Source organism: Misgurnus anguillicaudatus, chromosome 11 (genome assembly GCF_027580225.2).
Source record: "Misgurnus anguillicaudatus chromosome 11, ASM2758022v2, whole genome shotgun sequence".
Classification (NCBI taxonomy): Eukaryota; Metazoa; Chordata; class Actinopteri; order Cypriniformes; family Cobitidae; genus Misgurnus; species Misgurnus anguillicaudatus.
Window position 1 is genome coordinate 23,869,276 of NC_073347.2, and position 22,530 is coordinate 23,891,805.

The window sequence follows — 22,530 nt, forward strand, 5'->3', positions numbered from 1 at the left end:
GCATCTCCCTCAGACTGTAAACGAAGCCTGGGCGCACAAAAAAAAACAGCTGGGGCGCACCAGATAACACGTCAGCCGCAACCTCATCCGCATCACTACAGTCATGTGACTTAAGTCTCGCGCATGCACTTCACAATAGACGCGGAAAAGAAGACAGTGCTGAATAAAGTCGCAATTTTTGATATTTTTGGACCAAAATGTATTTTCGATGCTTCAACACATTCTAACTGACCCACTGATTTTAGATTTTCAATGGAGGGTCAGAAAGCTCTCGGACTAAGTATAAAATATTTTAAACTGTGTTCCGAAAAAGAACGGAGGTCTTCCAAGTTTGGAACGACATGAGGGTGAGTCATTAATGACTTTATTTTCATTTTTGGGTGAACTATCCCTTTAAGTATTTAATAAAGCCAGTACAGTATGTAATAAAGTCAGTTTAGATAGCAGTTTAACAGGTGAGCAATCACGTTTCCAAGTTTAAATGTTAAGATCTTCCACTGACATATTTATTCTGTAGATAAGAGACAGAAACTCCACTGAAAGTTGACTGAAAAAGGAAAAATTACTGCATTGCATTCTGAGCGACTTACAGAGTCTCTGTCAGACAAGAGAGAGATTGATTTTAGCAGAAGCCATCCTTTGTTGTAGTTGACCTCTGACTTCTGAAAGAACTGCTCCAATTCATATCGAGCTTCCTCTGTTTTAAACAAAACCATGTAATCAACCAACAGGACAGTACAGTACAACCAACTAACTTCTGATCAACACCCAAGAGACAGTCAAAGGTTTCGGATTCCACAAACTCCCGTATCCATGTTTTTTAAGATGTCTGAATAATTAGTAATAACCAGTCTTTAGTATAAACATGAGCATGAATGCATCAAAAGTGCAAATTTGCCTAGCATGTCACATATCTAAGAAATAAAGAAGTGAGCCACTTCCCTCTCTCGGTTACAGTAGCTTTTTAGTTGGCCTTTAGAGAGACCACTAATGCAGATGATTCACAGATAACACTGATGATCTACCACTTTACAAATGTGCGCATTCATGTGGGTACCTGCAGGCTTCTCTGACACTCTTTGCTGTATATGACACACAAACGCTTCTCCAACTTGCTGTGCCAAACTCTGGAGGTCCAGATTATCAAGGATGCAGTCACTCTCCGAGACCTTGGAAGATTAAGAGCGTCAATTCTCCTTAAACAACTAGTTTTGGGATGTTTATGTTGTCACAAAGATAATCAGAACTTTACAAAACGTGACAAAATAACATTGACATTGAATAGCAACTATATACTTATGAAATCATGAAGGTATTTCAACCAACATTCCCAGTTTCAGTCCCTAGTTGTGTGTGACTTTTTTCAAGTGAATGTGTGGTGTTATTCTTTACTCTAGACAAATACTAGTAAGAATGCAGGAGTGGTAATAAGTAACATGTGTAAACTCCAGCACACACACACACACACAAAGTCTCAATAGGTCAAGAGTGTTTGTCAACGCTGGCACAAATCGGATCAATAGTACTAAGAACAGATCAGATTTGGGTTTAAGCATTGGCTAAATGTTTTTCTCCGATAGTGAAAAGTCTTTTTAGGACTTAATTCATAATGATCTCTGTAACGTGTTTAGTTATGCCCTGTCCTAATATGTTACCTGGATGAACAGCAGCAGGAGTCTGTTGAGCTCTTGGTCTCTTTGCTCTGGTGAATGTTTAGTTGTCGAACTGAACCGAGACAGCCGATCTCTCAGAACCACCACTGGATCTTCATCTGCTTTCAGGTTTCCATCTATCACATTTTGAATTTGACCCGTTCTCACTTTTACGCTGTCTGAACTCTCTCCTGAAGCACTGAGTTCTCCATTCTCCCTGTCGATTTTATCCATGTCTCGACCTGACTACTTAAAGAAAGGTATTACTTAAAACACCAGCACACTGACCAAGCAATACAAGTTACAAGTTATTTTCAATCATTTCTCTTGAAATTTCTTCATTGCATGTAATAGGGAAGTTCGTTTTGCACACCAAAGCTTTTAAACGTGGCTGAAAATGCCAGGCGAACGCCGACTGCCAGCTTTCTTCAGCTGAGCGCTTTGGTTGCTGTAATACTTCTGCTTTGTTTATCAGTGGTTGTTGTGATATTTGTCCCCCCTCTGTGATTGGGCGGCCATGTGAGAACTGACAGTGACAAGCTGAGCTTTTCACCCAAAGTTGAAAAAATTTCTATATTTTTTGAGTGCCGGCTTTCAGTGCGAAAAAATGCCAGCTGCCGGCTTTTTTGAAAAATGCGGCCGCCGGCGTAAAAGCTTTGGTGTGCACAAACTCAGTAACTTTGTTTTGGTAAACCATTCTTTGCAAGCACGTGAAAAATTAGTAGGGCTGTGACGATTAATCGTGCAAATGCGCTTTTTTTCAACGAATGAATTTGAATGAATTACGGTGAAATGCCGCCACATCCAAAAGCCAGAGAGCGCTCTCGTGTAGAAATGCCATTTGTGCCACAGAAACAGTAGCATTACAAACGCTATTCCAGGAAATGTCTAAAGGGATATTTATATCGCTGTTCTTCAGATTGTTTCAGGTATTTTCATGATAATAAAAATATTTTGAATAATTTTGATTGACATTATAAACGACTCAAACTCATAGTGATTTTAGATTGATAAGGACTTCCTACTGATCACAGAGCCGTAGTACATGCACAAGCTGTGCATGAAACACAGAATACACGTAGCAAGTCCAATTACAATAATAACGCACTTTAACTCTTACGCCGCCATTGACAAGATATTTCGTCAATCAAGAGAAAACGGTTCACTGTCAATGACGAGTATTTCCGGCTCTCCGCAATTCCGGAATACTATTATCCACCAGGTGGCACCCTTCCGCAACTTTTTAAACCCAGAAGTATTGCCCTATGTCAAGCGGCTGCATGTCCGTGTTTGTTTTAAAGATCGCTCTGAATGGGATCTCTATGAAAAGTCAGTCACAAAAATTTTCTCTGCTTTTTGCTCAAAATGTGGTGATTTTGCAGAAACCTACTCATATTCAAAAGCTGATTACAAAAGAACTACTGAAGGTAGGATGAAACAGGTTTTTTTGTTTGAAAGCAGAGGGTCTGTTCTTTCATGTGGTATATTGTATGGTTATATATTTAAAGAAGAACATTTTCTGGAAGGCATTAAACTTTTGTGAAAATCATGAAAAACGCTGGCGCTGGCTGGCAACTTTTTTTAAAAATTGCTGGCGGTGAAAGAGTTAATCTGCACTATCCAATTTAGTGCAGAGAGAAAAAAATTATTGACAGCACAATCGAGTTTCAATTTCAACGAACCACCATCATTGCGATCAGTGTGTTTGCATTTCATCAGCTCATTTGTATTTTAAAGGAAACACCCAAAATTGACACATTTCTGCCCGCACTTACAAAGTGGCAATTTTAACATCCTATATAATAAGTAATCTGTGGGATATTTTGAGATAAAACTTGCACATACGCACTCTGGGGACACCAAAGATTTCATTTACGTCTTAAAAAATTCATAATATGACCTCTTTAACATAAATTTAGAGCAGCCTCTGAGCATAAACACTTGCGCCTAGTCAAGTGCATCAATAAAGTTCATATACTGTAGATATTAATGAGTATGGCAAAAAGAAATATTAAATATTAAAAAGAAAAGCAAATCTGACCAAACGATAACTATTAGTCCGAGACTTCTGCAGAATCAGCTGTTCACATTAAATACATTCATGTGATCATGTGAGGTCCAGGCAAAAGCTTGTTTTGCTACAGGGAGGACTTTCACATTCTTGCAGAAATGACATGTGTGCACTGCACATTCCTACCAGTCTATTCATTCAATGATGAGACTTTAAATATAGCCTGTGAATATCATGTCTTCCTTCCACACTATCTCACACATACACAGACTTTATCTCCGGTAAAGGTTCATAATGCTTTAGATGTTTAAACCTATTTAAACATGATAAATCAAAGTAGGAGTTTCTGGGAAATAAATTGTGTTCAGAAAGTGCTTTACAAAAACAAGTCAAGCTTCCTTGTTTATCTTGTTGTCTTGGAAGTGCCATTCAAGTTTTAAGAGACAGAACTGGTTTGAAATCACTTTAAAAGAGAAACACACACATATACCTAAATGCAACACCACAGACACCAAATTTACCTCAAAGCATGAGTTGGGTAAATGAAACCCACCGCCTAATCTGAAATTCATCACAATAACTACTGTAGACCAGCCACATACCTGTTGTTTGGTGGGCGACATCTCTGTCTATGACAGGACTTGCATTTGTAGATTTATGGTTGTATAGGAGGCTTTCCTCTTGCTTCCCATGTCACATTACACATTGAGCAACGAGCTAGCACATGCCTCTTAACCTGCCAAAGACAGCTCTAATCTACAACACTGCCTGTCTGAACTTTGCTCAGTGCGAAACTCTGACATCAGCTGCAACTGGTCATGTGCCTCACTTCCTAGTGAGAAAAAGAAGCAGAATTAGGATTGTGCGTGTTTGAGGAGAGGGAACTGGCGGTACTGTGTGATTGTTTACTGAGATTATACATTAGGTTGGTTTTAGGATATTATAAGTACTGTCTTCGTCATTGATTTAACGTAGTGTCATAGTTTTATAACATTTCCAATCAACCAATCAGAAAAGAGAATGAGAAAGCACGTAAATAGTGTCTCAATGGGGCTTAAGCAGGCTCTAAAATGTTTTAAATATTTCAAGTCACATTATAATGATTAAACAAGAAAGTACTAAAATATAAAAAATTTACAGTATAAAAAATGAAACATAAATGATTAAAAAATAAATATAAAAGGCTCTTGAAAGTCGTGTCCTTTAGTTGCGTTGAGACTTTCAGAACAAGTGCGACACCATGTGATGATTTTAAATAGCACAAATATCACATCTCGCAACAAGGAAACAAATTGAACATTTTAAAATAACAGGATTACATTAATTTAATTAAATTGAAATACTCGAACAATTGATATGTATGTAGATCATCTTATGTATCTTATAGATCATCTTATATATTTAGTGTAAATGGATTTACATTTTTTAAACGAGTTATATAGATGCATCAAAGTGAGTTAACAGGTGTGTTGTGGTATTATTGATATGGCGTTTATCTGCTAACGACGTTAACGGGAAGCTGCTAATAAACCGCGAACACAAGAAGAAAAGGATGTATGTCAAACATTCTCCAAGCAAATTTAATTCTTATTTTTAAGAGTTTCTCTTGTGTTTTTAGTTACTTGCATAGATACAGTGAGTTCAAAAAAATCTAAATACACACGCACTTTCTTACCTTGAACAGTTAGAAGTAACGCTAAAACATTCAACGGACAACAATGGTCTTACGTTGATCTTAAAGTAAGCGTTTCAATAACTTAGCATACATATTTATTATAAACTATTTTTTAGTTTGTGGCTAAAGAGTGGCAATGTATGCTCGGTTTCTAGTTTTACTTGACTTATATTTTAGAATTGACATCAAAGGCTAAAGTCACGTGCCGCGAAAACAAACAGAATAGGCAGAAAGGTTAGCTAAAGTGCAAAAGAAGGCAAGGTTTAGCAGTACGAAAGTGACCTCTAAATTGATATAATCTGATATAACAGGTCCAGATAACATTTCTCAGAGAAATTTTCTCTTGTTTGTATTTTGGATTAAATTCAACGGCTATAAAAAATCCCTATGGCATATTACCTGTAAGTAACGTTTTTATTTCAGACTGCTCATGAGAGGTTTGACGTTGTAACGTTACTGGTTACTTTTCCCCCGATGGTCGGGATAGACCAATCACAGTTGTTTTTATTTACAGGCATGGTATTGGTATCAGTTGTTTAACTAATCTGCAGAGTTTTTATTTGCATTACACTTGGCAGTAAAATATGTGTATTTTAATATACTTTAAAATACTATATTTGTAATTTACAAATATTCACAGTTGGAACAAAAACACCATTACATTTGAATGCAGCTTGTTTAGGAGTTTGAGCTTCCGGGCGGCCAGGCGCCCCCTCGAGGAATATTTTATTCTTACCATTTTCTCCGGCTGGTTCATTGGTTGAGCATGAACCCAATCCACTTCCAGAGGCGGAGTTTACACAAATGACTACATTTGGTTGGCATGTTTCCGATTCGCTCTTATCGGATTATTGACATATTAATGTAACGACACGATCATTATAGTGGAAGTAAATAGAAAACAAATGCATTTTTGACATCACAACCGCCCAATATTTCTCTAGTAGGACGTAGGCGTAACGTAAACACAGGCGTAAACACGCTTGCGAAATGCTGCCTGCGGCTGCTGCAGGAAGTTGTATATTTGAATCGATTCAACGCGGTGAAATCGATCGAGTTTCCCAGTTATTACAGGAAGATCGTGGACTCCTAAGGCAAAGAGGTGAGTGAATTGTGCTTTGTCCTAGATGAGCTTGTAAACGATAGTGAACCTGGCGCAGTGGTCATCTGTTAACATCTATTTTTCTTGTTCAAAGGAATTAATTATTCTGTGTAAGAGTTTTTTTACCAATTCTTTAACACACTCATCGTTTTCTTGATTATATATTAACGTTAATGGGTATCGATTAAAGGAAAGACTCAGGTGCGATACATTTTAATGCACTCGTTTACATTCTGCTTTCCTCGACTGCTTTTTCCCAGTGAAGTGCATAAAGGTTGTTTATGAGAGATGTTTAACTTTTATGTCCCATTGTGTTTGCAGGTTGTCAAAGACATTGATAGGACATTATTTTGTAAACAACCTTTGATACTCTTACTCACCTTTAGCTGTTGGTTAGTTGTAAAAGCCTTTTACCAGAACTGAGAATAACTTGGCTCAAATGCAGATCTATGCCATTTGTGTTTGTTTGGCAATGTAAGATGTTTTAAAGTTTCTTGTTGTTCCAGGTTGGGGAGGTTTTACAGTCCTCCACTTTGCTGCCCTCCATGGAAACAGACAGATGGTTGAGCTTCTGCTAAACAATGGTGCTGATCCAAACATCCCATGCGATGCAGGCCAGACTCCTTTTCACTTCGCTTGCAGGTACTATTAAGATAATTTGCTTCTGAAATCATAATAGTTGTATCATTCAAAGTGCTAAAAGAGTGCTCAGGCCTTACTGTTCTGTGTTATAACAACAGAAATGGCAATATCTATATCATGCACAAAATGATGCAGCACGGCACCGATTTAAAGCTGGTAGATGAGCAAGGGAAGACATCTCTTCTTCATGCCGTCAGTGGTGGAAGTGTGTAAGTAACCCTACACAGTCAAGTGCTTTAAAGGAAAACGGCAAATTTTTGGGACTTTGGGTTATTCACCGTATCTCCCAGAGTTGGATAGGTCCATGCATACCCTTTTCATCTCCGTACGTCACGTAACTCTCTCTGACGCACCCAGCGCTAGCTTAGCTTAGCACAAAGACTGACAGTAAGTGGCTCCAGCTAGCATACTGCTCCCAAAGAGTGACAAAATAATGCCAACATTTCTCTATTTATATGTTGTGATTTGTATAGTCACAACATGTGCAAATAACAGGGTCATATGAGACACAGCCATCTTTTAACCGTATACATACTGGGAACTATAGTCTCAGAAGGTGAAGCACTGCTACTTGGGCGGAGTGATTTGCTCATGCTCACAGCACCTGAGAAGCCTTGTGGTGAGGAGCAAAGAGTTCCCGCAAGTGTCTCGTATGACCTTGGTGTTTGTACACGTTGTGACTATACAGATCACAACATGTGAATAGGAAGATGTTGGCTTTTTTGTCGCTTATTGGGAGCGGTGTGCTGGCTGGAGCCATTAGCTTCCAGTCTTTGCGCTGGGCTGGCAGTGGGTGCGTCAGACAGAGTTGCGGCACACGCGGAGATGAGGAGGCTTTGGGTGGACTTGGCTGGCTCTGGGGGATACGGTGAATAAGCTTAAGTCCCAAAAAGTCTGTGTGTTCCTTTAAAAACAGAAAACAAGGATAGTGCAAAAGAATCATTCAATTCACATTGTATCCATGTTAGGTAATGTATGTCTCATTAATTGCATACTTTTTTTGCTACACACTTAAATGTGACAGAGTCTGTTAAAACCCAGATAAAGCTATTTTTTTGTGATTACATAAAATCATCCTACATAATGAACATTCTGTGAAAATATAACCTTGATATCTTTATCTTACTCAGTCAATATTAATGTCAAAGATTGAAATAAATGTGAACCAACTTTGATGCTCCTAATTTCATCATTAGATTATGAGACTTTAGCCTAGATTTTACAGACAGGGTCACAAATGTACTTTTCCTTCACAAAATGAGTACATACATTTAGTCCACAGAAAAAGTAGGCGAATTGCAATGCAGCAATTGTTTGGTTTTGGTGTTTACTTCATACTTCAGAATATTGTCAAGACTTTATTCTTTTTCCTGTCAGTATTGCCATCCAGTACCTGTGGGAGACTGGAGTGTTTAGTTTCTCAGATGCAGATTATTATCAGGTCACTCCACTTCATTTGGCAGCTTCCACAGGCAATGTTGACGTCGTCCGGTATCTCCTGAGAGAACAGGTAAGCTCTTTTAATTTACATACATTTGCCTTCAACTTTTTTTAAATTGGTAAAGTGGCAGTAAATACGCACTGGGGTAAAAGTTTTAAAGGGGACATTTCACAAGACTTTTTTAAGATGTAAAATAAATCTTCAGTGTCTCCAGACTACGTATGTGAAGTTGTAGCTCAAAATACCATATGGATCATTTATTCTAGCATGTTAAAATTGCCACTTTGTAGGTGTGAGCAAAAATGTGCTGTTTTAGGTGTGTCCTTTTAAATGCAAATGAGCTTATCTCTGCACTAAATGACAGTGCCGTGGTTGGATAGTGAAGATTAAGTTGCGGTATTATCCCCTTCTGACATCACAAGGGAAGCCACATTTCATTGACCTATTTTTTTTCACATGCTTGCAGAGAATAGTTACTGGGTTGATCGTTTTCACATTTTCTAGGCTGATAGAGTCACTGGGGACCCAATTATAGCACTTAAAGGACAAGTTTGGTATTTTACACTTAAAGCCCTGTTTTCAGATTGTTTATGGTGAGGTAGAGCGGTTTTGACTGAAATTTCGACATATGCGGCTGTCCCGAGAATTTTCGGGTGTTTGCTGTTTCACCTCCCGCCTCTACAATGGGTGTATAGGTGCACTGGAACAATTCTTCCTAAAATGCATTAAACTTTCGTTTACAAAGACGTGAAACTCACCGAGTGGTCAGTGGTGTTCACTGGTATGCTCACACAAATATCGCCGCAAAATACGCATTTCAACACGTATTAGTGTAGTTTTTGCCATCTCCCTTGACTTGTATTAGAGGTGCTGTGAGGTACGGTATTACCCCGCGCCGGAACTTTGTTTCTATTCTTGCAATTGGCAATGGCGGATTAGCGCCACCATCTGGGCTGGAGTGTCTATTATTCAAGCTCTCAACGGAAGAATGTACGGGTGTGAGGCGTTTGGAAAAATAGGTCCACAAGTTAACAACGAATGCTAAACACTTGTTGGAAAGCATCTTTTGCAGCAGTGTGAGCATATCAGTGAACACCCCTGACCACTCGGTGAGTTTCACGTCTTTGTAAACGAAAGTTTAATGCATTTTAGGAAGGATTGTTCCAGTGCACCTATAAACCCATTGTAGAGCTGTGAGGTGAAACACAAACACCCGAAAAATCTCGGGGCAGCCGCATATGTCGAAATTTCAGTCAAAACCGTTCTATTTCACCATAAACAGTCTGAAAACAGGACTTTAAGTGTAAAATACCAAACTTGTCCTTTAATCATGGGAAAAGTCCGATTTTCATAATATGTAACCTTTAAATATTAATTTCTAGAATTCGTAGACATAGACGTAGAGTATCAAATTGACAGTGGTAATATATGCTTTCTGCCAAGTCTGAAATCATAGCTTTTTGTTTCTCTAAATATTTTACCAGAGATGTACACCCGATGCAGTTGACCACAGGGGGGCGACAGCGCTTCACGTGGCTGCAGAGAAAGGCATGATTGAGGTGTGCTGGATACTGATGAAGACTGCTGGACTCCACATTTTACACATGAAAAACCATACTGGCCTCACACCGCTAGATCTCTGTAATCGGGGAAATACTTTTAGGTCTGTTGAGAACCAATGGAAAATATAAAGGCTCTAGTTCTCAATGGTTTACTTGGTATTATTATAATTTGTTATAGAATAGGATATTTATACATACAGGATCTTTTGGCATGCAGACAGTTATAAATCACAAACGTTTCTCTGCACTGATATCATTTTTTATATTTCTATGTGGTTCAGAAATGTAATGTAATGGGTGATTCTCACGAAAACTTGGTTTTAAAAATGTCAAGCATGAAAATGTAAAAATTGCTTAAATTTACTTGTTTTCCCACCAGACATTGAAAAACAAAGTCTGGAGTAAATGGGAACATTAATTTAAAAACTTTTACTTATCATTTAACACTTTTTGTAACATAATTAAAAAAATTAGTCCTAAAAAATCTCATTACCGCAACAGTCGGAAACATCAACACTGACATATTTTCAAAATGACATGACAAATCTGAAAGAACATAATTTGGAGATTCTGCACATGCATTTAAAATCAACGTATTATGCTTCTATTAATGAAATTAACATTTAATAAGCATCTGTTGCGATAATGATAATCAAAATGTCGTGTAAGCATTCTGACAAGACAATATTTCAAATTAACTATAAAAAATGATCTTACCTGGTAGCCATCTTGAAGTAACTGGTCCATGTGCTTGGTCACTCAAAATCAAACTTTATTAAAATTCTGTATGTGTGCTTAAACGGTTCTCAAAAAGTGTTGCGGAGGATGAGAACATCAGGCATGGACACATCATTTTCCTAATTTTTCTTCATTATTATTATACATGAATATTCAGTAAAGAAGTCTAGCAAAACATCAATTTATTTTTTTTCTTAATATGTTTGTGTTAATTTGATTAAATTACAACATAACGCATGTTCAAACACAGCCGGACACATTGCGGTAATGAGAATTTCAGCAGAAAATGAGATAAAATTTACAATTATAAATTCTTATGTTGAAATCACACATTGTGCAAGGTAGAACACAGTATTGTGTTAAATCTGATGCTTTTTAATGTTACTATATTACACATTTTAAAGCTAAAATCATTAGTGCCGTGGTGTTTCAATGGTTTCGTGAAAATCACCCTAATAATTAAATAGGCTTTATGCCCAGCTGCACTACCCCCCGAACTCCAGCCAGCTCCCCGCCCCCTGCCCGCCACCACTGGACAAACCGACCAATCCAGGTGTGCCCGACCTCAGTAGTCACAAACAAACTGATTAATCCAGGTGTGCCTGACCTCAGTAGTCACAACAACAATAATCAGACACACCTGGATTAATCAGCTTGTCCAACAATAGCAGACAGGAAACAAGGAGCTGGCTGAAGTTCAGGAAGTAGTGCAGCTGGGCATAAACCTATTGATCAATTTAAAACACAATGATATTTTATGCATCGCATGTCTTTCTAATACTCATGCAGACATCAGCAACTTTCCAGGATGTTGACGCAGTTCAGCAAACGACCAAAGGATCTGAAACCTAAAGATTCGTATGGTATTATATTTATTTATTTATATATTATATATATATATATATATATATTATAGTTATGCATTTGGCAGACAGCCCAAAGCGACTTTTATCCAAAGCGACTTACAGTGCATTACAAGCATTTCTATCAGTACTCAAGTTCCCTGGGTTCGAACCCATGACCTTTTGCTCTGCAAACGCAATGCACTGAGCTATACAGGAACACTGTGCTTTGTTGTGTTTTTATTACTGTATAACGATATTCATTGGCTGTTCTGCAGTGATGTACTACTGGATGCTGATGTTGCCGTCTCTCAGTGTGGCGACAGCTCTCATAATCTCTGCAGCTCTGGGTGAATATGGTGGCATTTTCTCTGCGCTGATGTTTCCCTTTATGGCAAAGGTCATGCTCTCACAGTACCACAGACTGAGCAGCTTTCAAAGGTTAGATAGTTATCATTTGATAAATGTATGTGGAGATTGTGTTGCTTATCAATAAAATTTTAAATACAGTGATTTGCTAAATGATGTTTTTTTTGTAGGTTACCAAACCCTATTTACCTTGGAACACTAACAGCGGGGATAATTCATTCTTTGGCTTGCTTTTTCTATAAAATTTTACCTAATATCCTTTGCATATTTTTATTTACATCATCGGTTTAAAAACACTTTTATAATTGATGTTAAGTCCTTAACTGCTTACGTTTGTGGCCAGCTCACACCCTGTTACACATTACGGTTGTCCATTTCTTTGTGCTCACTGGACTTTTTTGGAAAGTTCTATACCAGAACCCAGGACAGCTAAACAAGGGTGAGATTGATGCACGGTTTTCCAGCGTAGGAGACTTACTGGAAGCCAACCAAAGCCCAGACAGATTCTGTATTTACTGTGAGGTGAGTACTTCATTACCCATATGCTTGTTGGCTGATGTATTTTGACATAAATTACATATTTGCATGACAAATTTGTCTCCAGACTTCTAAATTTGCTATGGTTTAATCTTTTGATGATTCTCAGTTAAAGAGACTACCAATTGCTTTGTCATTGTTGTTACAAATTCTACATTTCCCTAAAAACAAATCATAGGCCATTGTATTTCAAACACCAAAATTGTGCTTTCAGCTGATCCAAGTGGACAACTGCAAACACTGCCGTTTGTGTGACGTGTGCATCAAGGACTACGACCACCATTGTCTCTTTATCAATCAGTGTGTGGGGCAGGACAACCACCGCATATTTGTCCTTTTCCTCATGGTCCTGATAATGGGCCACCTGCTCTTCATCTTTAGTAGTGGGCACTACCTTCATCTGAAGCTCTCAGTCCTTCAGCGACCTGACTGGCGGTCTGCAGCTGCGAGAGAAGCCTGGGTCATACTGTTGACCCTACTCAACATCCTCTCGATGATCTGGGTGAGCTGGTTGCTAGGCGAACAACTTGATGCCATTTCAATGGGAACAACCACCTACTTTAAGTACAACCATAAGAGGCCTTCTAAAAGACAACGCTTGGCGACTCTAATTTCTTTTCTGCTTGAGGGGAAAAGAAGTCAACTGCTTTTTCAGTCTTTTAACATATAGAGATTTTAATGTGAACATTTTAATTACAAAGAAACAGTTTCTCTTTTCTTCTTTGTATTTTAGGTTGCTTTTTATGTTTAGATTGACCGCGTCTGTGCCATGCATTCGATATTCATAGGGGAACCACTTTAACTGCTATATAGCAGCACCTATATAGAACAATATGGTGCTATAGAATCATATGTGGTGCTATAGACGGTTTCATCGGACGCATGTGCGTTGTCGCGGTTACGCGTCTCTGGACGGAGCTTAACTTCCGGTTTCTGTTTGTTTAATGGTCTGGCTAGTGGCTAACCAGGACTCTGGAACAAACACGTTGTCGGAAATATCAAATGTTTTGGTTTCCTTAATGCGAGGGGAGACGACGATCATGGATCAATGCTATGTGAAGGGAGGTTGGCAGCCGATCGGTAGTTAACATTTCATACATTAATTTTATGCAGTAACATTAGCTCAGTGTAGTTTTTGATACGCTTTGATTTAATCTAAGGTAATCTACTTATTTATTTTGCTTGTTATCAGAAATAAACTACTCTAAAAGGACTCTGTTGTTATTGATTTTTTAGGGAAGTTTACCTGGAAGGTAAACTTTTGTTCCACGAAAGCCGTTTGTTTATGTTGTGACTGCTAGGGCTGTCACAATGATTAAATAATCGTCTCATTGCGATTGTTTGACCTCATCGCAATGATTTCAGATCACCACAATGATTGCACAGCTCTTTAAAAAACACATGGGGGAGCTTCAGCGCCTGTATAAATGAGATAGTATCAGATTACTTTTAAATATGTGTATTAATATTTACTGCCAGGTAAACCTTGCACAAGATTTAATTTAAATAATCACAACAATGTGAAAATTATTTCATAAACAAAGAAAAAAATGTATGAGAATTAAATGTTAAAGCAATAAAACAGACAATGAATTGCCATAATCATCAAAGCCCTAAAACAGGCAATTAATCGACACAATTTCTTAAACAATTAACCGCCAGCCAAATTTCATAACCGTGACAGCCCTAGTGACTGCTGAAACAGTCTATAGCACAAATTATGGATTTACATAGGTAGGGATGCACCGATATGGAAATTTTGGTTGATACCGATAACTCTTTATATTTGGGGGCTGATAACCGATATATCTATAGGCCGATAAATATTCATATTATTTTCACAATGAAAAACTCCCAGGCCGCGGACATCTTGTCTTTGCACTAGACTAACATACTCTTCTTGAGCCCGCAACACGTGTCATCTTCGTGCTATGTCACAGAAAGCACCAATCAATACTCCACATGGCCAGCAATGAGCAAGTGAAGTGGTTCAACAAACCAAAATAATCCATCATTTATCGGCTTTCATTTATCGGCCTAATTTTGCTATCAGACCGATAACCGATAATATTAAAAATAAGCAGTTATCGGCCGATAACGATATGTCGGCCGATATATCATGCATCCCTACATATAGGAAAATTGTACTGTGGAATATTTAGTTTTTCGGAAAAGTGTCCCAGTACTTGTTCCTGTAAATTAGTAGCAGAACTAAGTCATCCAAAAGCGGCTTATGTAGGACCGTAAGTAGTGCTATAGCACCCTATATGAACCACTTTTAGTGCTATTTAGCACCATTATGTGTATTTATACTGAGTCTATGTGTTTGTTTGTTTAAATTATTGTGTATATAGTAATCATGCCACACATAGCTTATAGTTAAAATTAATTATTTAACACTTAAAGGGGGGGCATATCATGAAAATCTGACTTTTTCCATTTTTAAATGCTATTATTGTGTAGTATTGTGTATTATTAGTGTTTTTAATCAACCTGAAAATGTGAAAAAGATCAACCCAGTAACTTAGTTTTGTGAACCATTTTCTGCAAGCATGTGAAAAAATAGGTCATTGAAATATGGCTCCCCTTGTGATGTCAGAAGGGGATAATACCGCCCCTTAATCTGCACTATCCAACCACAGCAATGGCATTTAGTGCAGAGATCAGCTCATTTGCATTTTAAAGCGTAACTAAACCCCTGGTCTGAGCCTGACTCCACCCACTGCAATATTTGAAAAATGCAAGAAAAGTGGGCAGATCCCAACAGAGATAGAGGGGACGAACTGAGCTCGTACCAAGTGTGTGGTGAGATCTTAACAAGGGCGTGGTGAGCTTGAACCTGCTTACGTCACGAGTCATTTTTTGGACCCAACATCCAATAAGAAAATTCAACTGCAGTAGCCACCGTTTAACCTCAAGAGGGCAGCACTCAGACGTTTTTACACCATATATTGTAGAATTGAAACACTTTATATCCAAATGTCAAAAAACTTACTAAAATCAATGAACAGCACTAATAAAGCATCATTCTTACAGATCATTAACAAAAAAAAGTTGGTTTAGGGTTTAGTTACTCTTTAAAGGACACACACAAAACGGCACATTTTTGCACACACCTACAAAGTGGCAATTTTAACATGCTATAATAAATTATATATGTGATATTTTGAGCTAAAACTTCACATACGTTTTCTGGAGACACCAAAGATTTATTTTACATCTTAAAAAAAGTTTTGTGAAATGTCCCCTTCAATAGTTTCTACTGATGTTTAACCGATTTTTGTATTTGTAGTTTTATTATAAATGATATGTATTAGGTTATCTCTAATACTTGAATGTTATAATTGTATCTGTGTTGTTGGTACTATTTATTTTTAAATTGAATATTTTGAAATAAAAGCCTTTCTGTATAAATCAGATATTTCGTTTACATTTACAAAAACTCACCCACCATTTTACTTCGACTAATGAAATGTTCAATTAATACAGTAGGAATGCTTGGGTCTGCTTCTTTTTTGGCTGCTCTGTCTACATTACAATGCTGCAGTCCCAGTCCTGCCTTAAAATGGTTGTCTATCATTAATCATCTGCCTGGCCTGTTTCATCTGCTGCTAATTTTTCATTGATCTTTGCTGCAGCAGTGCCATACAGTGAGGAATCCGCAGAATAAAATTACGGCAGTGGATAAAGTGCTTTGGTAACATGGTTCTGCTACTACTGCAGAGAAAACACATTTTACTCATCATAATAAAGGTTATTTATAGGAAATCCAAGTCCAGGGCTTAATTCAGTCCTCACATGTCAATGTTAATTTAAGTGGATGATCATGAAAACAAAATTAGATTTGGATTCTCTTTGCAACTATTATTTCCTATACAGTAATAGCATCAGTTTAAAGTGCCTTCAGTCAGTGCTGTACATTTATGCATTTTGCAGATGCTTTTATCCAAAGTGACTTACAGTAGACTATATGACATGATTTTTTTATCAGTATGTGTGTTTGAACTGAACTTTTGCCTTGCTAATGCAACACTCCACCACTGAGCTATACACAGGAGAGCATAAAGTGAATCACTGCTTTGGACACAACAGCAGTCGTTTTTTAAAACCTGCGCTTCATTGTATCAGTCCATATTCAGTTTCTTTATATCAGTACTGCTCAATTCGGCACATTTCGCATGTCACCTTTATCGGACACACCCAGTTTTGGTCTTCGGTTTGCTAAAGACCTGATCAGGCGTGTTTATTGAAGGAAACATCCAAAATGTGTAGTGGTGGTGGGGGGACTGGATATGATTTCTTTATATATAACATTTGACTATATTTAAGTATTGCACAAGAACCATTAGTCTAGGACAATATTCGACTGTCATATATGGACAAAATAATAAACACTTCCACATTGCCACACTTCTGTTTTCACTTCTGCATCACTAGTCATCGTTTCCGTAGGTATGTCTCTGAATCAACCCAACTTCATTTTACACATATCAGCTTTTAAAATGTTTCCTTTTAAACTGCAGTTAAACACACAGATTTTGTAGCAAATGTGAAAATCCTGACCTCACACAGTGTTTAGGCAAGAGGCAAATAACTGCGTCATTGGGTCATGAGATAAACTCTTGACATTTTTGATGTTATGACCACATTTTCTTTAAGATGTGGCTTTTGCGGATTCGTTTTGTGCATTTAATTCTGTCTTGACAAAATCACTCCTCCCTTCAGTTCCTCCAGACATCGAGTGGGTGTCTCTCGCTTAATATCACATTGTTGAACTGATTTTTCTTCAACATACTGAGACTTCAGGCAGTTTGTAAAATTTTACTGACATGAAGATGTTAGATCCAATAAGGAAGTCCTAATGAGTAAATGTTCGCTGCCAAGGAACCGATGGAGGCTTTTGGGTAATTATGTGACTTTAAAAAAAAATTAAATCATTTTATATGTACATAATAGTAAATCAAATAGTATTTCTATTCAATCACAAACTGTGTTTAGTGTGACACGTACATTATATGATTTACATATTAGCCACTTTAGAAATACTTAAGCTCCTTAAATGCCACATTGTTTATAACTTAATTCTGTTCTATATTATTTTATATCATGTGTTATATTTTAAAATATATTTGTAGCATATACACAGATGGAATGTTTAGAGTTTCTGGGATCAGGGCCGAGGCATCCTACAGGCGTTCGCCTGGGGCCCCGCCTTGTCAGGTAGGTTTTGACGTCAGGCCGACGTTGGGTTTTGGCGTCAATCCGTTGTAGGTTTTTGCTAAAAAGCCGACGTTGTGTTTTGACATCAGTATGACGTTAGCATTTGACGTTAGGCCGATGTGGGGATTTGACATCAGGCCGACGTTGGATTTTGACGTCAAACTGACTTTGTGTTTTGACGTCAGTACCATGTTGTGTTTTGACGTCAGTATAACGTTGACATTTGACGTCAGTACAACATTAGCATTTGATGTTAAAGCAACACTATGTAGTTTCCATGTAAAAATGACTTACAGCTCCCCCATGTGGGTGAAAAGTGCAACAGTGCCTGGTATCAGACACTCTTTTGCAGGCAGGGGGAGGGGCGGGGCTGTGTGCTCTACCCTCCACCGCCACGTTCAGAGTGTGCTTGTAGCAGCTAGGAGGTTGCTCAGGTTGCAGCAACAGTACAATTTGTCCAGTTAAAAGTTGTTCTATCACTAAAATAATTTTAGAGACATTATTTAAAGGTAAAAAAACTACATAGTGTTGCTTTAAACCGACATTGGGATTTGACATCAAGCCGACGTTGGAGTTTGACTTCAAGCCGACATTGGATTTCGACTTCAAAATGACTTTGTGTTTTGACGTCAGTACGATGTTGTGTTTTGACATCAGTATGACGTTGGGATTTGACTTCAGGCCGACGTTGGATTTTGACGTCAAGCTGATGACGTCAGCACAATGTTGTGTTTTGACATCAGTATGACGTAGACATTTGACGTCACTACGATGTTAGCATTTGACGTCAGGTCGACATTGGGATTTGACGTCAGGCCGCCGTTGGATTTTGACTTCAAGCCGATGTTGGATTTTGATGTCAAGCCGACGTTGTGTTTTGACGTCAGTACAATGTTATGTTTTGACTCAATATGATGTTGGCATTTGATGTTAGGCCGACGTTAGCATTTGATGTTAGGCCGATGTTGGGATATGACGTTAGGCCGGCGTTGGGATTTGACATCAGGTTGATGTTGGATTTTGACATCAAGCCGACGTAGTGTTTTGACGTCAGTACGATGTTGTGTTTTGACGTCACGTTGGCATTTGATGTCAGTACGACGTTGGCATTTGACGTTAGGCCGACATTGGGATTGACATCAGTCCGACGTTGGGTTTTGACACCAAGCCAACATTGTGTTTTGACATCAGGCCGACATCAGGTTTTGGTGTGTTTTGACATTTTGAGATGTTCATAAATTCATAATCGAAATGGAAGGTAATAAATAGCAACTAACTGTTTTTAAGTGGTTTGAAAGTCAGATTATTTAGAGTCAAGCATGCAGTAGACAGATAGACAGATAGAGAGAGAGAGATGCACACAAGCACATGTAGATACATTTACCAGACTAAAGAGCCAATTAGGTTGGGGAGAGGGGAGCATAAGACCTTCTGTTTCTGCTTCACTGAATTATTGAGAGTAATCATCCAGGCCTTTAATGGCCGGTCCACGTTGGAATTAATTTGGGTGGTCTGGGATGAATAATGCATTGGGGTAAGGGTGGATCTGAGCGTGTGCGAGACGTCTCTCTCTTCCAGCTGCCTCTGCATAATAAGGATGGGAGGGGCACCAGGAAGCCTGCCGCTCGGTGCAGTGGGCCAGTGGGACATGAAAGGAAGAGAGAGAGATATAGGGAGGGAGGGAGATGCTGTCCAGAGCAGGCGGAAGAGGTGCAACAGGGCGAGGCTTGGGAAGAGAGTAGAGTGAAGATCCCAACATGTGGATGGAGGACAGTGTTATCCAGCTATGAACACTATGCTGAGCCCCAAGATTAGACAGACAAGGAGAGGTAAGCACTTTCTACAATTTCTCTGCAAAGCTGCATTATGCATCAGTCAACCTCTCTCATCCTTTTCTGTTAGTTCAGCTGCACCTACCGGCTCTCGCTCAGCTGGTGATGCAGGATGTCTGTCCGCTGATATCATAGCATCCTGTAGTGATGGAGTGTTGTGGACAGTGTATGTCCAAGCCTCTGTGGTGGTGATGCAACACTGGGCGGTTGCTTAGTAACATCTTTCAGTTTGATTAGAGTGGTTAAGGTATATATAGTAAGTGGTCTGTGTGTTTACTTTAAACAGGAAGTAAAGAATTTAGGGTCTCCTTTATTACATTACACTTCAAACACTATCCAAAGCAACTTACAGTGCATTCAATCTATACAGTACATTCATTTTATCAGTATATATGTTTCCTGGGATCCAACCAATGACCTTTGCGTTGGTATTGCAATGCTTTACCAATTAGACTACAGTTTTATTACGAAATTACATGTTTTACAGGGTGATTTCTCTTTGGTTTATCATATTGTATTTAATGCAGAAAAGCCAATATGGGTGTGATCATTTGATTTCAATGCACCTTAGGTCTGATGTGAACTGTGCATGTTCTATTCTTGGTCCGTGATGAATTTTAGTTTCGGCACGTATAATCAGGGGACTTATAGGTGTAATAAATCATAACGCCTGAATGTCAAACAGTTCCACCTGCATGGGGAAAAGCTTGCACTTGTACAGTTGGGGTATACTGTATATTCAGAATATATGAATGTTATATGCGCATAGAGTAAAAGTCATAGATTGTAGTTGTAGCTCAAAAATGACTATTAAGGCTAATAAACTGCTACATTATTATTATTAAGGTTGTACTGATATTGCATGGTTGTTTTAAATATGCACCCCTAAATAGAGAATAGAGGCATATCAGCTTCAGCAATCTCACAGTCCTGTTGTAAAAGGTTTTTTGAAAATTGATTTTTATCCTGCTGTGTAACATAAACCCATCATGTGCATTTGAAGCATACTGTCTGTTTGCCGGCCTCCGCGTTTGTCACCCTGCATATGGATTGTGGCACTTTTAATGGGGGTGATTGAGTTCATCGTGTTTTAAGCCACTATAGCACACATTACAGCAGAGAAGGCTCACAGACATACTGCTGAGTCTAATTTACACACTGCAGCACAGTTTAACAAAGTTTTGCCTGTTATTGCTTTAGGTGTGACACATTATTTTAGGATCGTGTGTGGTCCTTTATACAGGTTAATACTTTTTCAAATGTAAATTTGTTGATTTTTTTAACAAAAGAAAAACATCAATTTTTAGATATTAAGGACATAAGGAACATTTTTTTGTGCATGCTAGAGAAACTTAATACAGTGGAATTCACGTCTTTGGTGTTATGACAATGACAAAGCTCTACTAGATTCATGATAATATTCTTCATTATGTCAAACTCAAGGTGTCCTCATATACATTGACATGCTCTGTACCAAACCATTCATCTGATTCTCTTTATTATGAAGCTATTTTAAGTCGTCTCATCATTACAGGCATAGATTAATAGTTGAAATTAATTTTTAATTCACATTATGTTCACATTCAGCAGCAGAGCTCAGAAAGGGTATTTAAGGAACCGTCAGACAATATTTGAGTATCTATCATTGTAAAATGATTTTGGATAAAATATGCATGGGACTATTAGCCTATAAGTATTTTTAGATTGTGAATTAGGGACAGGAATCAGCAGAGGCCTGGTGATACAAGATAAAATTGACATCAGTCTCACAACATTATAATAATTGTACAGTAAATAGGGCAGTACCCTTTAAAAAGAGGTCCGTACAGATACAATATGTGAACCCCTTTAGGTGCAAGGCTGTAATTTCTAAAATGATACAACCCCAGTTACAGCTGGGGTACATATTTTGTTTGATATATCATGCATTGAATGCTGGTGCTTTGGACAATTATGTTCTTAGCTAACTTTCTGCTTTAATTAAATATGAAATCGTCTGCATGCTTAACCTTCTATTTTATCTTAAAGGATTACTCCATTTACAAAATCCAGATAATTTACTCACCACCATGTCATCCAAAATGTTGATGTCTTTCTTTGTTCAGTTGAGAAGAAATTAGGTTTTTTGAGGAAAACATTCCAGGATTTTTCTTATTTTAATGGACTTTAATGGGCCCCAACACTTAACACTTTTAATGCAGTTTAAAATTGCAGTTTCAATGCAGCTTCAAAGGACTCTAAACGATCCCAAACGAGACATAAGGGTCTTATCTAGTGAAACGATTGTCATTTTTGCAAAGAAAAAAAAAAAATATGCACTTTTAAACCACAACTTCTCTTCTTCTTCCAGCTGTGTGACGAGCCAGTGCGACCTCACGTAATTGCGTAATGACGTCGAAATGTTGCATGTTACATATGTGAAACGCATACTTGCGGACCATTTTAAACAATAAACTGACACAAAGACATTAATTAGTATTATTCCATTGTTCCACAACAATGTGGGAATGGTCCTCTTTCTCCATACTTGTAAACACTGGGGCATAGTTTCGATACGTCATCCGTGACCTCTTGACGTGATGACGTATTACGTGAGGTCGCGTTGGGCATCACAGGACTGGAGGAAGATGACAAGTTGTGGTTTAAAAGTGCATTTTTATTTTTCTTGCTAAAAAATGACAATCGTTTCACTATAAGACCCTTATGCCTCGTTTGGGATTGTTTAGAGCAGTGGTTCTCAAACTGGGGTCCCAGTTTTATGACATTTTATATAATACATTAATTTATCATGAATTCTGTGTAATTAAACCTTAAAAAATAAGGCTACTAACCAGGGGCGGAGTGGGACCAAAATATCTACCGGGACATTTCGTAGACCACCAGCCCTCCATGGTAGAAAAAAAAGAA

General features: G+C 38.1%; 3 protein-coding genes across 4 annotated transcripts in view; 2 read left to right on the plus strand and 1 right to left on the minus strand.

Annotated features, from left to right (window-relative positions):
• The window catches only part of wdfy4 (WDFY family member 4), a 64,361-nt gene extending 58,681 nt beyond the window's left edge, over positions 1-5,680 (minus strand). The window contains exons 1-5 of the mRNA XM_055169577.2: positions 5,339-5,680; positions 4,266-4,495; positions 1,656-1,898; positions 1,058-1,169; positions 591-697 (exon numbers count right to left, since the gene is read on the minus strand). Of these exons, the coding sequence (XP_055025552.2) occupies positions 591-697; positions 1,058-1,169; positions 1,656-1,898; positions 4,266-4,286 (483 nt within the window). The 5' untranslated portion in view covers positions 4,287-4,495; positions 5,339-5,680. The remainder of the gene's footprint in view (positions 1-590; positions 698-1,057; positions 1,170-1,655; positions 1,899-4,265; positions 4,496-5,338) is intronic.
• A 237-nt stretch (positions 5,681-5,917) lies between these two features.
• LOC129415564 (uncharacterized) lies at positions 5,918-13,784 on the plus strand. The gene is made up of 10 exons (XM_073873367.1): positions 5,918-6,440; positions 6,947-7,082; positions 7,181-7,291; positions 8,460-8,592; positions 10,008-10,186; positions 11,613-11,686; positions 11,944-12,106; positions 12,205-12,287; positions 12,366-12,556; positions 12,786-13,784. The coding sequence occupies exons 1-10, from the start codon at positions 6,329-6,331 to the stop codon at positions 13,239-13,241; spliced, it is 1,638 nt and encodes a 545-aa protein (XP_073729468.1). The 5' UTR covers positions 5,918-6,328; the 3' UTR covers positions 13,242-13,784.
• Positions 13,785-17,323: 3,539 nt separating this feature from the next.
• Positions 17,324-22,530, plus strand: part of arhgap22a (Rho GTPase activating protein 22a) — a 38,201-nt gene continuing 32,994 nt past the window's right edge. The window contains exon 1 of one of the 2 annotated variants that reach the window (XM_073873370.1): positions 17,324-17,475. In XM_073873370.1, the coding sequence (XP_073729471.1) occupies positions 17,433-17,475 (43 nt within the window). In that variant the 5' untranslated portion in view covers positions 17,324-17,432. Of the gene's footprint in view, positions 17,476-19,460; positions 19,621-22,530 lie in introns of those variants that run through there. The other variant, XM_073873369.1, reaches the window with a different exon arrangement.

Coding starts and splice junctions, on each gene's coding strand:
- LOC129415564 (XM_073873367.1), top strand. CDS start 6,329: ATGCTGCCTGCGGCTGCTGCAGGAAGTTGTATATTTGAATCGATTCAA. Junction 10,187..11,612: donor AATCGGGGAAATACTTTTAG/GTCTGTTGAGAA, acceptor ATACTCATGCAG/ACATCAGCAACTTTCCAGGA. Junction 11,687..11,943: donor GAAACCTAAAGATTCGTATG/GTATTATATTTA, acceptor GCTGTTCTGCAG/TGATGTACTACTGGATGCTG.